A 17,640-nucleotide genomic window follows, 5' to 3' on the forward strand; every position below is an offset into this window, starting at 1 on the left:
ATCCAATGCCTGTACCTGCATTGTATCGAGGAAGCAACTAACTTGCTTTTGATTTTACAGGCTCAGAGGCGAAAGGGACTTGACTTGTCTCAGATGAGACTTTGGTCTGTGGACTTTTGAGTTAATGCTGAAATGAGTTAAGAATTTGGGGGACTGTGGAGGAAGCATGATTAATTTTGCAATGTGAGGACATGGGATTTTGGAGGGGCCAGGGCAGAATGATATGGTTTGGCTGTGTCCCCACCCAAATCTCATCTTGAATTGTAGTTCCCATAATTTCCACATATTGTGTGAGGAATTCAGTGGGAAATAATTGAATTATGGGGGCAGTTTTCTCCAAACTGCTTTCATGGTAGTGAATTAGTCTCATGAGATCTGATGTTTTGTTTTGTTTTGTTTTTTGAGAGGGAGTTTCACTCTTGCTGTCCAGGCAGGAGTGCAATGGTGCAGTCGCAACTAACTGCAACCTCCACCTCCCAGGCTCAAGTGATTCTCTTGCCTCAGCCTCCCAAGTAGCTGGGATTACAGGCACCTGCCACCACACCTGGCTAATTTTTGTATTTTTAGTAGAGATGGGGTTTTACCATGTTGGCCAGGCTAGTCTCAACTCCTAACCTAAAATGATCCATCTGCCTCAGCCTCCCAAAGTGATGGGATTACAGTCATGAGCCACTGTGCCTGGCCCAATCTGATAGTTTTATAAGGGGTTTCCCCTTTCACTTGGCTCTCATTCTCTCTTGGCTGTCACCACATAAGACATGTCTTTTGCCTTCCACCATGACAGTCTCCCTACCATGTGGAACTGTGAGTCCATTAAACCTCTTTTTCTTTATAAATTACCCAGTCTTGGGTATGACTTTATCAGCAGCATGAAAATGGACTAATATAGCAGTCTACTTCCTAATGACAGGTTCCTAATGATAATTTATACTGTCATCATATGAGGCAGCTCTAATTAAGAAGGATAACAGGAATGCTTCATATCACACTTACTACTGAGACTGAAAATTGTCTTCATCCTTCACTGTAATTACCATCAGTAAAAATTTTATAATCAATATATATATCAAGAATCTATGCATAAAGTACATGAATTTACATTACCCAACATGAACCACTTACAGTACTTAAAGGACTTCTCTACATTTGTAGAAGAAAAAAACATATACTTATGAACAGTTCTGGGGTGGGTGGGTGGGTGTTTGTGTGTGTGTGTGTGTGTGTATGATTGTTTGAAATGACATCATAGGTAATCCTCTTTACTGCCTGAGATTTTGGAGCAAAACTATTAATACTCATTTACATTCTATTTAATTTTGTTTTAGGAAACCTTTATTCCAGAGAATTTTTAAATCTGCATAACATATTTTATTATTATTGTGTTCTACTATAAGAAGTAATTATGATTAATCCAGTTTTGTTTACAGTTTTAATTATGCTTACAATAACCCTAATTTTGATAGATAATATTAAGAGGTATCTATTGATATCAACTATGAAAATTAACTCAAATACCCAAACGGGAATCAGTGGTTTTTATCCAATATAGATAAAAGTACTATATAGTGATTACATGAAATAATGGATATAAGAAAAAATAATTACATAAATTGAAAACTATTTTAGGCCAAATGTATTAATAGGTAAAAGTTGTACATGAAATGCTATTTTATACTATAATTGCTATTATTATGTAATAGCCATACTATTAAAGACTTCTTACCTGCCCCTTTCAAGTGCTAAGGCATCAAGTTCATCAAAGAAGATAATGGAAGGTGCCACTGCTCTTGCTTTTCGGAAGGTCTGGTGGAAAGAGTGCCACATTAGCTAAAGATGAGCAAACACTAGAAAATTCTGTAGTTGGTTTGTGTTTTAAAACTATAGAACTAAATCTATTAGGTACAAGTCAATCACCCCAGTCACTTTGTATAGAACTTGCTCAGAACTTTATAATGCATGGAAAAGTATCCCCTTCAATGGTGCTTACAGAGAAAAGACTACCAGTATGTACTCACATAAATGTTGGGGAGGCAATTCAGTTAAGCAATCAGAAAATTTCAGTTAAAATCCCAGGTCTACTACTAGTAACTGTGTGACTTTCAGCAGTTCACTTCTGTAAACCTCAATTTCTATATTTATAAAATGGAGATGATAATAAACGCCTACCTAGATGGTTACTTTAAGAACTGAATTCAAAAAAGGACACAAAGCATTTGGCACAATGCCTGAAACAGAAAGAGCTCAATAAATGATAGTTATTATTAACTATTAATAACAGCATTAACTATTTTAACAGAAATGCTAGCTATTATTATCAGAAAAAATGATAATTTAAAAAAATCTTTATTTGGTAAAAATAAGGGCTGGCAATATGATGTTTAAAAACAAGACTGAAATATTACAGATGATGAAAACTGCATTTTTGAATAATAAAATATTCACCTGAAGAAAAAAAAAATACCACTAAGATCTGGATTTGGAAATGCCAAAGTCTGTTACTTAAATAAAAGGGAAACCGCACAGGACAGAAGGGTGATTCTCCTATGCTGAGTACCACTTAAGGCACAATTTCTTACCTCTCTAACTGCTCTTTCAGATTCACCAACATATTTATTCATTAATTCAGGCCCCTGCATGGAAAGAAAACAACTGTTCAGTGTCTCTATAAATGCAATCATGTATATTTCTTTCAATGATGTAGAAAAAATATACACAAAACAGAAAATAAATAAAATCTGCTTATTAATCCCTTTAGCATGCTTATTTTCTGTGTGTTATTTATGCCTTTAAAGTTAAAGCCATTCTATGTTCCAGAAACTACACATCAATACAAAGCAAAGGCTGTGACTAATCATAATATTTTAACAACTTATTCGTCATCTATCTTTAACTCTATCCACATTTTTACACTATATTAGACGTGGTGCTAGGCACAAAGATGGAACAGCCATTTGTTAGACCAACACAAAGGTAACATCCACATATTCCCAGACCTAACCAGTGGCTACTTCTAAGCAGGTCTACTTACCAGATCTGAAGATGCAAATTTTTTGACATTAGTATTTCTAAACTTTAACATTTTTATTACCTAAGTACCTATAATATCAAATAGTGTAAGAAACACAGTAGACTTTGTTTTTTTACCACATACATATCTACTTTCTTAGGATAAAGAGTCACCCCAAGAAGTTATGAATTACATTGTCCCATAATCATAGATGACCTTCTCAACTGTGGGGATGTTTCTCCCAGCATCTGGCTATGCTGACACAGTTCCTCAAACATCCCAAAGAACAATAGACATGTGTATGCCTCTCTCTCCCTCTCTCTCGGTGTGCACAAGTGTGCATGTACCCCCGCCACACACATACACATACCCCTTACTTTAAACACGATTCATATTCTATTCCATGCAGATCACCAGTCCAGCTAATTCCAAGGATGTAACCAGACACTGACTTGAGTATTTCCTAAACAATTTATATTAATTTTTAAAAATCTGACTGATTAAAACACATAGGCAAACCCAAAGTTAGTACAAGAAAACAAATACTAAAGAGCAGAAATAAATGAAATTCAGACTAAAAAATACAGAAGATCAATAAACAAAATCTTAAAAAAAATAGAATAAAAGAAAACTTGATCCAAATTATAAAAACACTGGAGTGAGGGAAAAAAAATGTTCAATACAAACAGATAGATACAGAAATAAAAGATGTCATAAACTTGGCAAAGAAAGTCTTAAAAACGGGTATTATAAATATTTTCAAAAAGTTTCAGGAAAATACATGCAGTTATTGACCTGGCCAAAATAAATTTTAAAAAAAGATGATGAAAAAGAATTTAAAAAATAATAATAATGAGAGTCTCAAAGACACAGGTCCCGTAATAATAACAGTATTAAAAGGTTTAACATATGAAGGGTCTTTAAAAAGTTCATGTAAAAGATCTATTATTTTAAAAATTATGCATGGATTTCAGTTATTTTTGCCAAAAGAAATTCATACTAACTTGTTAAAACATGTCTGAACTGAGTCTAGTTTGAGTCACTAAGGATAAGATATCAGTTTGAAGAGCCTCTGTCAGAGCCACATAAACTCTGTTAAAATTGAAGCAAGAACAAGCACCAAATTTATGGTGAAGGTTGGATAGAAAAATGGTAAAACTATTGATGCTTTATGAAAATGAGGACAATGCCTTAAATGAGGCAGCAGTTTACAGAAGTTTAAGAAAGAACAAGACTATGTTGAAGATGAAGCCCTCAGTGGCTGACTTTCCACATCAATTTGCAAGAAAAAAACTCATCTTGTTTGTGCCCTAATTGCAGAAGATGAATGATTAACAGCCCAAACAATAGCCACCACCAGAGCCACCACAATTGGTTCAGCTTACATAATTCTGACTGAAAAATTAAAGTTGTGCTAACTTTCCACATGATTGGGGCCAAAATCCTTATGCCCAGATCAGCTGCATAGAAGAGCAGCACTTTCAATCAAAATTGTAAACAAGTAGGATCAAGATTTTACCACAATGCTCCTACTCAAAAAGACAATTTTGTGAGAGTTTCAATGGGAAATCATTAGGCATATATCTTACAGTCCTGATTTGGTTTCTTTTTGTTTCTTAATCTTTAAATGTATTTAAAGGGCACTCATTTTTATTCAGTTACTAATGTAAAAAAGGTGACAACTGATATGATTAAATGCCCAGGACACTCAGTTGTTTAGAAACAGAATGGCTGGCTTCATCACTTTAAAAAGTATCTTGAACTTGATGAACCTTTGGTTGAGAAATAAAATTTATGTTATTTTTACCTTTTAATTCCACTTTTCCACAAACTTTTTGAAGTCCCTTCACATATACAATTGGAAAGCCAGAAGACAAGTGGAAGAGGATGACAAAAATATAGTCAAATTTGATTTTAAAAATATTAACCACAGATCCAAAAAAGTGCAATGAAATCCAAGGAAACCCCATCAAGATGCATCATTATCAAATTACTAAAAGCTGATAATAAAGTCTTAAAAGAAATCATAAGAACACATTATATAACTGTAAACAACAAATTACAGCCACTTCTTATCAGAAACAATTCAATCGAGTGACAATGGAACACAAAGGCTGCAAGAAAAAAACCCGTCAAGCTAGAATGACATATCCTTACAAATTAAAGATGAGAACAAGATATTATCAGACAAACAGAAGCTGAGAGGATACGTTACTAGTAGATCTTCACCACAAGAAGTGTTATAAGAAGTTCTAAAGCTTGATGGGAATTTACATTAAACGGAAACCTAGATCTACACAAAGAAATAGTTAGAAATGGCAAATATGTGAATAAATACCTTTTTCCATTAATTTATTTAAGAGATAACTGACTAAAATAGAAGTTTAAACTCTGCAATATAATGTAAAGTGTATAGCATATTTAGAGGTAAAATACAGAATACAGCATAAGAAAACAAAGTTATACTGATGTCAGACCTTACACTACAAAGTAGTATATTGTTATTTGAAGACAGAATGTAAGTACATATGGGGTAGATATTTAAGCAAGTATTTTTTTAAGTAAAATAAACAGGTTCAGCTATTAAGACAATAGGAGAGATAAAATTGGATATCAAAATACACTCAATCCAAAAGAAAAGAGGAGAAAAGTGGAGGAAAAAAAAAACAGAAATGGCAAACAGACAAAGATTATGGACATTAACAAATCTTTCAAGTTGCAAACATGCCTGAAGAAAAGGAGACCATCTTTAATATTGCTTTTGTATAGTGCTGCTATGGACCAAATGTATCCCCCACAAATTCACATGCTGAAATCCTAATCCACAATGTGATGCTTTTAGAAGATAGGGCCCTTGGGAAGTAACTAATGAGTGGAGCCCTCATGAATGAGATTAGTGCCCTTATAAGAAGAGACAGGAGAACTTGATCAATCAATCGATCTCTCTCTCTTTCTCTCTCTCTCTCTCTCTCTCTCTCTCTCTCTCTCTCTCTCTCCTCTCTACTATGTGAGGCTATGTCAAGATGACCACCTGAAAATCTGGCAGTGAGCCCTGAGCAGACACCAGATCTGCCAGCACTTAGATCTTGGACTTCCCAGCCTCCAGGTTTGTGAAAAATAGATTTCCATTGTTTAAACCACCCAGTCTATGGTATTTTGTTAGAACAGACTGAAGTAAGACAATTGCCTTTGCAATGCTGCTTCAAAAATATTGAACTATTATAATATGGTAACAGATGAGTAGGTTAGAACATATGAGAATTAGGGTAGGAAAGTTAAGAGCAAAAATAAGGGACAGGAAGAACATCTCAAAGTTCAGACTGACAGAATCCAGCTTTGCCAACAACATTGCCACCCATCGTATTCAATTAAGATGAAGTATCCAATAGTATAAACACAGGAATACTTAAGTAATGACAGCAGTAGTTCTATCTTTCTGCCTGATTTTTTTCTACTAATCCAAGATGATTAATCTCTTTTAAAAACTGTTTCAGAGTAACAGATTATACATAGTCTAAAAATTAATATTTGTGGCTAATTAGGAGACAGATATATGAAAAGGGTGTTCATAAAAAAGAAAAGAGTAGTTATAACAATTAAAAATATTATCTATCATTTAAGACAGATAATATCTTTACATCACTGACTGAAATCTACAAACCACAGAGTACACAAATAAACAAAGTGATTATGTATCTGTAAGTAAACAAAGGTTTGCTTGGCACAGTGTTTTGGATAAGTAATTTATAATTAGTATATCCATCACTTGTACATTGGTACTTAAACTGTAAGCAATCATGTTTCCATAACAAAATTATTGTTAAGCTTAAGATATTACGGAGAGACTTCAAGATTACAATTTAATCACCAATACTTCCATTATCTCAATTTATTAAATAATGCAACCCCCAAATAGATTTAACTTTTAAAAAAGACAATGAAACATCAGTTATGCTGAGATAAAATGTTCTCACACTTTTCAGGATTTTGAAGAAAAAGCAACAACTTAATACCAAATGAATTTTACAAGCCTGTTTTTAGATACTGGTTAGATTATGTAACAGGGACACAACATTTACTACACAGCCATCTCTGAGGTAAACAAACTTGAAAGCATTTTTCTACATATTGTAGTATCTAAAAACATGAAATGTGAAGAGCCAGATAGTAAATATTTTAGGTTCTATATGCCATATACAGTCTCTATCACATATTCTTATTCTTTGTTAATATCCCTTTAAAATGAAAAATTCATTCTTAGCTAGGGAGCTGGACCAAAATAAAATGCAGGCCAGATTATATCTAAAGACTGAGACCTCTAATGTAAATTAATCTCACAGAATTTGAAATAGTTCACTTTTGTCTATAACATCAAAAGTCATCAAAAATGTCAATGACATGATTGCCGAGGAGTGAAAAATCTTCAAAGTATTTTAAAAATTGATTTAGAGACAATTAAGCAAAAAAAAATTAATGACACACACAAAAAAGCAATTTCAAAATATTTAGTAATGAAAAAATACATGTCCAATAACAACAGCACCTTCTAGGTATGTATACCCTAGAAAAACTCATCAATATACCAAAGAAAATGAATAAGACTATTACTGAGCACTGTTTATAACAACAATAAAAATAAAAGCTGGAAATGTCTCAAAAATTCATTAATATAAAAATGAGTAAATAAATTGTTGTGTCCTCATAAAATGGAGTACTAGGCTGTCAGTGTACAAATGAAAGAGCAGTCAAATAAATAAGTTAAGAGGTAGGGAAACCAGCAAGGGATCTGTTATATAGCCAAAAGGCATTGCCTCAAACATTTATAACCAAGAATAAGCATTCTTAATGTTTTGACAAAATGTTTAAAGGTTATGTAACACTTCTAAATTTTTCCCACTGATTAAGATCATTCTGCATAATTTGACCTTGCAAGATCATTTTTACAGTCCTGTATTACAGTGCAAAGCAAGAAATGCCTATTCATAATATAATATAAAGTCAAATAAACAGAACTGGTACTTTTCATTTACATGTGGTAAATTTTTACCCAAATGGGATGTGGACAAGGAATTAAGAAAGTGAACACTAAAACAAGGATCAGGGCCCACCCAAAAAAGCAGGCTTTAGATATTTAGCGCACTGTGTTTTTGTTGAGGGGTTGGAGCAGTAAGACATTTTTCTGCAGATTTTATCCAGTTTAGAGCAACTACCTAGGCAAACTGTGGCCTGACAATGATCAGAAAGAAAATTGCTGGTGTCACTGTTATTATTGCAATTACCGTCATGCCAACTCTACGTTATTGCTGTTATTCTTACGGCAATTGTCTGCAAAAGTCAAAGATATGGCATAAAATAATAATCCAGTGAAGATATTTCTTTAAGCGGGCAATATAATTCAATGTATATATACTGCTTTTTAATTATCTGGCTTAACTGAAGGAAAGAGGTTAGAGAACCTAGAGAAATGGTAGTTGTTCTCTGCAGATGATGAAGATAACCTAGGCATCAATGTTAGAAAGTACAAGATTATGGTCATTTCATAATTTTTTTCTCTGCTGAGTACAATGTCAATATCTTGGTATAAACAGAAAGACTGATATGGTTTATTAATAAATATCCAACCTACAGGTAAACGTTCTTGATATTTTGTTTGAAAATGTGAAAATAAGGTATAAAGCCTCAACCAACTGAAGGGTCACTCCACTGCCACAAAAAGGTGGACTACAGGACCTGTGGATAAGAACAAAACAATGCTTTTTCCTCCAAACCAAAACAAAACAGGAGAAAAAATTAAGACATTTGAAACTAACCCCAAAATTTAGCACTGTGAAGACAATCTGCATTGGAATAATTCAAGTGTCACTAATAAGGGATAATAAAAAGACTGTAAGGTCGCTGGAAAACCTGACTTTGTACAGAACTATGTGCTGATGAATCTTACCTAGATGAGTGGCCTGCAAAATGTAACCGAAGTAGCTGAACTTGTATGCTGCATTGGTCTAGAGTTTTATGAGAAGTCAGAGCAATTTCATTACTAAGGGAGGTTATTTTAAGCTTGAAGTTTAAGTTGCCAAAAATCACTGTATTTTGGTACAAAGAGTTAAAAAGTCTATATTGAGTTTCAAAGATAAATATTCCACTTTACTACTAACAGAAAACTTAAGGAATCATAAGCTGTGATGCCATACTTTTTGCTCCATTTAAGGTCAAATATACAACAATTTCTTAAAAATGGAAGAGAGCAGCAATCAGCATGTACCAATTTTGTGGAATCTTTTACTATGTCTTATCCCTTTCACTGCTTGCAACAGCCTTCTGAGTTGTATACTCTTATTACAATGTTACAGAAAAAAATATTAAGTGCAAAGAGGTGAATCTGTCCAAAGTCACACAGCTTAATAAATGGCAGAAGTGGGATACAAGTCTTTTAACTGTTAAATTTGACAGTTAAAGAAACTGCCCCAAACATTTGGCCACCATTGGCACAAAAGATAAGCAACAGATTAAAGTACAAGCACGGTGACCTACTCATAGAATGTTACTAGAAGAAGGGCTTTAGGAGTCACTTACTCTAACCTGCTGACTTAAAACTAAGGCAAACAAGTACAAAGAAGAGGAGTAATATGCCAGAAGTCCTACAGCAAGTTAAATGGCAGAAACGATAAGAATGTAGAATTTTGGTTTCTAAACCAGTAAGTACTGTTTCTAATTAGGATGTCCTGTTCTAAGTCCTTAAAAGAGAAATGAAATGTCCCCTTAAGATTTTAGATGAAAGTTAATTTTGGGCTAGACAAGGTTGGTTGCTAAAAATAAATTTTTGAATTTAAAACAAAAGATTTTACAAAGTACCAGCAATTCAAATTCAAATGTATTGCTAGCGAGCAGATCAAGTGGTAAGGGTGAAGTCTAATTCTTTCTTAATAGATGGCAGCACAGGCTAATTTGAAAATGAGACTTTTATTAATACCCATTATAAACAAGCGACCATTTATATCTAACTACAAAGTTTAGGTATTCGTAATATCATGAGTTATGTTGCTTTAAAAAAAATGTATGTTAGTCTTGCCACATTTTTTACCTCCTAGATGGCAAGTGCTACACTGATAAGAGTGATCGAGAAAAAGTGACATTAATAAAGACCATTAATTGGGTTATTTTTAATAGCATTATTTTTAACATTCCATGGCCAATATTTCAAGTGTCCAAGTTTACAAAATAACAAAAATATCATAAACACATGTGAAAATATTTGTCCAGCTGTTCTATTAATCTAGTGAGAAGTAAACCTGATTTATCTTTTACTGTGCTTCATTATTTTACACCATATCAGTCACAAACTCGAGTATAATATTTACACCTCACGTTCTTACAATTTTGCCCCTTTACTCACTACTGGGTTTTTTTCAGTCCTCCCAAGGGCTCTTTAAATGTGTCTGACACCTGCCTGGTGCTTTTAGCTATTACAATTCAAATTAAGTTTTTATAAGTTCTAAAATGTCTGGGGAAGGCAAGTTAATCTAAGTGTTAACTTATGGTTAAATGTATGGAATATGCTCATAAAAACCCAAACTTACATGAGATAGAATTACATATATGTAATGTGAGTAAAGGATCTTGAAAATTAATAAAAAGTACAGTATCAGCACATACAGAAGGCCATTCTGAGAAAGCACTTCAAAGAGTTTGAAAATAGGTTTTAATTACTAGGCAAGAATGCTGTGGGCAAGTAAAAACCTAAAATCCAAGAGGGGCTGGCAGGGAAGAGAAAAGAATTTGAGCTGGTCCTCTCAAAAAGTATAATACAATCCTTCCCCAAATTCATTTATTCTATTCAGGAAAAAGAAAAATGATGAATTTCTTCAGAACTTACATTCCAGAGACAATGCTAGCTACAATTAAGCAAGTTGTAAAATGTGCATTTGCACGTGTCTACATGTCCATGAAATCCCCTTCTGTTACTACTGACTACTCGTGTCACTCTCAGTGTCCTTTACTGACTTCTCTGCAGAATCCCAAACACTGGTTCCCGATTTCCACATTTTCATCTCCATTTCCATGTTTTCATCTCTCAAAATGATCATCCTCCTGAGCTACAAATCCATAAACACAACTACTTTTAGGCCATATTCAACATTTTGTCCCGAAGGCATTTCAAACTCAACGTAGGTATTTTCTCTCTCACCTCCAACCTGTTTCTCCTCTTCTCCCTGGAATTAGGATATTTCCATCTGCCAGTCATTGAGAGTAAAATTTTTGATCACCTTTGACTTCTTTTCTTTCTCATTTCTCACATACAATCAACAACCAAAAGCTGCAAATTCTATTTGTTACCTGTTTCCTTATATTAGCTGTTGAGTCAAATATCTCTCCCACTAAATTATGAGTTGATACATAATGAGGTGCCCATCTAATGTATCTTGGCTTACCATGTACAGTGCCTGACACACAGAAGGTTTACATATTTTTGTTATTCCAATTATAAAACTTTTTAAAAGCATTAAAGACATGACATTATAATATTTATTTCATCTCTAATTAAATTTCATTCAAAAAGAAATTAAAAGATGGGGGGGAAAGCCTAGTCTCTCTCCACCAGCTAATTTGTCCATAAATAAAAAATTAATCCCAAGAATAAAATGTGCTTACTTTTAAACTTGTTATAAGTCTAAAATTATTCTCCTCTTTCTAAATATCTTTAGGTCTTCTTAGATTCCAAATGCTAAAGGTTTTGTGATACTTCTTATTGTCATTTTCTGCTTTTAGTTAAATGTCATTTATAAAATATTTTCTTTTTTTTTTGAGATGGAGTTTCACTCTTGTTGCCCAGGCTGGAGTGCAATGGTGTGATCTCAGTTCACTGCAACCTCCGCCTCCCAGATTCAAGCGATTCTCCTGTCTTAGCCTCCTGAGTAGCTGGAATTACAGGCATGTGCTACCATGCCCGGATAATTTTTTGTATTTTTAGCAGAGATAGCATTTCTTGATGCTGGTCAGGCTGGTCTTGAATTCCCGACCTCAGGTGATCTGCCCGCCTCAGCCTCCCAAAGTGCTTGAATTATTGGCATGAGCCACTATGCCCAGCCTTTCACATCTTTTTTTATATATCATCTTTATCAACTGATAAAAGCCCAACTCAAAAAAAAATTAACATTTATGTAGTCAACATATGATGCTACAACTTTAACACAGTATACTGTGCAAATAATGACAAATTTAAGTAAATCTGATTTAACTTCTTCATAACCTTGTAAAACCGACAACAGCACAATAACTATCCCACTTGTCCCAAGAATTACAGGTTATTATTAGTTATTCCTTAATAGTCATTCAAACAGATAAAACTAAGTATATGTCTTTGTTTAATACTGACATCAATAACTGCCAATTTCAGCAAATAAGGCACATAATATGACACTGGTGAAGTCAAGGGAATTTTTTAAGTTAAAACAGAACAAAACTCTAAAGGAAATTAAATAGAAACTCAAAAGGTTTCAGACTCTAGATAAGCCCAAATAGCAATAAACATATAGAAGGAGATAAAGAATTAGGATCCGCAAAAGGCATGAAATGACATAGTTCCTGGAGAGACTAAATTGGAAGCTGCACCCAAGGTGAAAGAAAAAATAACCAAAACACTATGAGAAAGAGTTCTTTATGGTGTTGGGGTCTGGGTTTGGGGCCAGAACTAACAAACACCTTTATAGGTTTCAACTGAGAAGTGCAGTGAAACAGGCAAGTTCAGGGCAGGCCCAAACCCAGGTTCCCCAGCCAAGTTACTCTCAGGGTTTTTCCCAGTAACTTTCCACTATCGTTATGGGCAAGGGGACTATGAATAGGAGAGTTCACCAAAGCCCTCACCCATGAAATTCACAATCTTCTTCACGATTCTTCTTTGCTATGCTCCACGCATCCTGTTCATTGCAGTACAGAACTCGGAGTTAACCTTTTTAACTTCAATTACTTCATCTACAATATGCTGAGATCTATGATACAGATCTCAAAATTTATTTAAATACATTTCATTTTTTAGCAAAGTTTAAGATTTACAGAAGAAGTGAGCAGACAGTACAAACAGCTCCCATATACTCACCCACCCCTGTACAGTTTCCCTTATTATTACTATCTCATATTAGCATGGTATATTTGTTACAATCAATGAACTCAAATTGGTATATTCTTATTAAACCAAAGCCCATAGTTATTCAGTTTTCCTTAGTTTTTCCCTAATGTTCTTTTTTTTCTTTCCAGCATCTATCCAGGATATTATAACATTACATTTTGCTATCATGTTTCCTTGGGTACTGTCTTGTACAGTTTCTCAAACGTCCCTTGTTTTTGATAACCCTGAGAGTTTTGAGGAGTACTAGTCAGTGATTTTACAGAATGTCTTTTAACTTGGGTTTGCCTAAAGTTTTTCTCATATTTGGACAGGGGTTATGAGCACTCAGGAGGAAAACAGAAGTAAAGTGCTATCCTCGCCACATCATCCAAGTGAATATATAGTCATTCCTCAGTATCCCCGGGAACTGGTTCCAGGACCACTGTGGATACCAAAATGCAAACATACGCAAGTCCCATAGCCTGGGGAACCTGAGGAAACATAGTCAGTCCTCTTTATTTGAGAGTTTCCACATACCAAGAATTCTGTGTTTTCAAACTGTGTTTGGTTGTGGAACCTATCAATAAGGAGTGCCAAGGTATTGAAAAAAAATGTGCATATAAGTGGGCCCACTAAGTTCAAACCCATGTTGTTCAAAGCGTCAACTGTATTGTCAACATGCCTTATTACTGAAGATGATAACCTTGATCACCTGGCTGTGGTACAGCTTGTCAGGTTTCACCATTGTACAGTAGCTCTTTCCCCTCCCCTCTTTCCATATTAAGTTCTTTGGAAAGAAGCCCATACTCAAGGATGGAGTGTTATGCCCCCTAAAACTTTTTCATTTTCCTTTTTAAATTTAATGCCCTCCAAAGCTTATAAATGTACAAATGTTATCATACTTTTCTAGATGAAAAAAAATGAGACTTACAAAACTTGGTTAAGGTTGCAAAGCTAAAAAGTGGTAAGGTTAGGAAGTAAATCCAAGCTACGTGAATCCCAGCTTAGTGTTCTTTTCATCATGACGTACTCAATATCAAGGGCACAAATTATGTAAGTAAATTTTAAGCTCCACATTATCCTACCATCAGTCTTTTTCCAGGCACTTCTATTTCATTCAAGTTTCCTGCATCTTTGGCCATGATTGCCCTTTTCTATCAACTCAACCAACTTATACTCCTAGACCAAAGCCATGTTATTTTTCTGTTTTCTTTGTCCTAGAGAAACAAAATTATTTTTCGAACCAGCTCCCAGAAACATCTTTCCACTTCTCTGAAGCTACCCTACAGAAACTACTTAAACTACCTTCCCTGGTAACTTTGTGTAATGAAAAAAGCCACTGGACACTAGTTTTATTTTTTAAAAAAACAAAAAGGAAAATGGAAGAGCGTATAATACAGTGGTTAAGAGCTCAGACTCTTGAGTCAGAGAGTTATGAGACTAAGCTTCAGTGCCATCACCACCACTTAGACCATGGAAAAGTCACTTAACTTTCTTAAAATCATTATCCCTATTTGTAATCTTAAAGCATTCTGTAATTAAAAGAGGTAGCTATGCAGTTTTCCATGCAATATGTGTACAAAAGCTTTATGATTTGCAGAATAGTCTACAAAAGTTAAAAACAGAAGCCTAAGATGAACTTGGAATTTTTAAATTTCAGATTATCTTGTACCTTTGATAAGAGAATATTAATATATCTAGTTAAATAACGAACAGTAATTACAGATGCTCCTCAATTTACAATGGGGTTATGTCCTGATAAACTCATCTCAAATTGAAAATATACTAAGTTGAAAAGCATCTAATACACCTAACCTATTGAACATCATATTTTAGCTTAGCTCACCTTAAACATGCTCAGAATGCTTACACTGGCCTACAGCTGATCAAAATCATCTGGCATCACAGTACACTGTAGAGTGCTGGCTGTGTGATCATGCGGCTGACCGGGAGCTGTGGCTCACTGTCACTGCCCAGCATCATAAGGGAATACTGTCCTGCATATCACTAGCTCAGTAAAAGATTAAAGTTTGAAGTATGATTTCCACAGAATCCATATCACTTTCACACCATCTTAAAGTCAAAAACTTGTTAAGTAAATCTATCTTAAATTGGGGACCACCTAATTTAATTTGAATTGTGCACTACTTTGAATAAACCACAAGTTTTTCTGGAAGAGAAATCTATTTTATTCAATTCCTCTCTGAGACAAGTATAGAGAAGAAAATTTCCCAAAAAGTCAATGATATACTAAGCTCATTACATTCCTGTATTCACCAGTATAATTAATAATTAATAAAGGATTTGCTGAAAAGCCCTGTCAGAGGCCTAACCACCCTTCGTCCAGAATCAGTGACAGTTCTTCATATGGTAAAGCAATGCAGCTATCCCAAGGCAATTAATCTATTCTAGCACTCCAGACAAAAGCAAGACAGAAGCAGAGAGGAAATTTCAACTGGAAACTATTTATGTAATTGACCCAGATAACAAACTAAACTTACACAATATGTCAAATGTCACAGTCTACACAAAAACACATATATATGCCACAGGGTAATAAGAGCCCACACAAGCCAAGATGAAATCTCTACTCTGAGTACAGTACATATCTTTTAATCCCTGTTGAGAAAAGGTGCATAAGGGAAGCTAAAAGGTTCTTTCATAAACTTAGAGAAAGAAATTAAAACCTATCAAAATATCTGGAAGATCAAAAGTAATTACCATTGTGAAAAGTGATAAGGAGTTTTTCCTTTCAAAGTATCTAACACCTGGGTTTCCTAACTGGCTAGAGAATTCCAGTATATGTCTATTTTTTTCTGATCACTTTCAAAATGTGTAAGACTTGCTCTTTCAAAATCTCAAACTAAATTGTAACATTTATATCCTGTAGGAAACAAATATATAGGTTGAAACTAAACATGTAAGTTGAACAAATGTTGCCAACTTTTTTTTTGCATAGGGAGTTAAAATTAAAAACAGGACCTGGCACGGTGACTCATGCCTGTAATCCTAGCACTTTAGGAGGGCAAGGCAGGCAACTGCCTGAGCTCAGGAGTTCGAGACCAGCCTGGGCAACATGGTGAAACTCTGTCTCTACTAAAAATACAAACAATTAGTCGAATGCGGTGGTGCGTGCCTCTAATCCCAACTGCTTGGGAGGCTGAGGCATGAGAATTACTTGAACCCGGGAGATGCGGATTGCAGTGAGCCAAGATCTTGCCACTGCACTCCAGCATGGGTGACAGAGCAAGACTCTGTCTCAATAAAAAGAGAATAGAATATGAATTCCCAACTTCTTTGGCTTCATTTTCTCATACATAAGCTGTACAGTATTGCTACTTTAAAACTTCCCTCACAAACATTGAATAGATGAAAAAAGGACCAATGAAAATGCTAGCAGAAGGTAAATCACTTTCATGTTCCCAACTTTGTATTTTAAAAAATTTAAACATATAGGAAAGTTGAAATAATAGCACATGCTGAGTCTCCCTAAATCTAACAATCCAAAATTCAAAACGTTTTGATTCAAAGAAAACGCTCACTTCACCATTTTGGATTTCAAATTTTCAGATTAGGGATGCTCAACTGGGACGTATAATGCAAATATTTCAAAATGCAAGAAAAGTCAAAATCTAAACACTTCAGGTCCAAAACATTTCGATAAGGGATATTCGATCTGAAAATTAAAAAACCATCATTCATTAAGTATCTCCTCCACACAGATTCAAAAACTGAATAATATTGTTGAACTACACTAAATTCTAAACTGAATAAAAATCCACACTAAATAAAAATTAGTAACTAGAACACATAATTTCTGAGTTCCGAACTCAACTGATCAAGATAATTTGTTAAGATCACGTAGCTTTTCTGTCTCTGATGTAAAAGCTAATGAAAAAGCTTAAATAAATGAATGCCTGATTGGTTATTTTATACGAACAGTGTACAATTTAAACCTTTTAAAGAATCACTTACAATTTCCTCATAGTGAATAAAAGACTAAAAGTGAAATTGTCTAAGGTTATGAAATGGTTATGTTCAAAAAAGATAATAAATATATTTCTAAGTAATTCTAGGATAGTCCAGAGAGCAGCTTTAGTAGCATCTGAATCATTACCATGGATCACCAAAAAATGAAGATATTAGTTTGTAAGAAAATAAGTGTGCTCTTGAGAGTCAAGCCTAAAACTTATTTGATAAGAACTTGGCTCACACATTCTCAAATAAGTTTTAGACTCCCAGTAGACAAGAAAATTTCGAATACTATGAAAATACAACTGTAGAATATACAAGGTAAAACCAGAAAAATGGAGATGACAGTAAAAAGACTAGAAAATGCCAGTAAACAGCCATCCCCATTACAACAAGATAAAAGGAAAGGACCAAGTAGAAATCAAGATGTCCGAGAAAATTTCAAAATCACTCATTACCTCAACCCTTAAAACTGCAACCTTGGCTGTGTGCAGTAGCTCACTCCTACAATCCCAGCACTTTGGAATGCTAAGGTGAGAGGGCTGCTTGAGGCCAGGAATTT

The 17,640-nt window shown here is 34.4% G+C and overlaps 1 protein-coding gene across 11 annotated transcripts in view; it reads right to left on the reverse strand.

The window, feature by feature from the left end:
• The window catches only part of AFG2A (AAA ATPase AFG2A), a 406,233-nt gene that overhangs the window by 291,698 nt on the left and 96,895 nt on the right, over nucleotides 1-17,640 (reverse strand). For all 11 annotated transcript variants that reach the window (XR_013532907.1, XR_013532908.1, XR_004740664.3 and 8 more), the window contains 2 exons: nucleotides 2,577-2,630; nucleotides 1,724-1,803 (listed from right to left, as the gene is read on the reverse strand). Coding sequence is in view for 7 of the 11 variants with exons in the window: in XM_078366537.1 (XP_078222663.1) it covers nucleotides 1,724-1,803; nucleotides 2,577-2,630 (134 nt within the window). In the remaining 4 variants the exon portion in view is untranslated. The remainder of the gene's footprint in view (nucleotides 1-1,723; nucleotides 1,804-2,576; nucleotides 2,631-17,640) is intronic.

Source organism: Callithrix jacchus, chromosome 3, assembly GCF_049354715.1.
Source record: "Callithrix jacchus isolate 240 chromosome 3, calJac240_pri, whole genome shotgun sequence".
Lineage (NCBI taxonomy): Eukaryota > Metazoa > Chordata > Mammalia > Primates > Cebidae > Callithrix > Callithrix jacchus.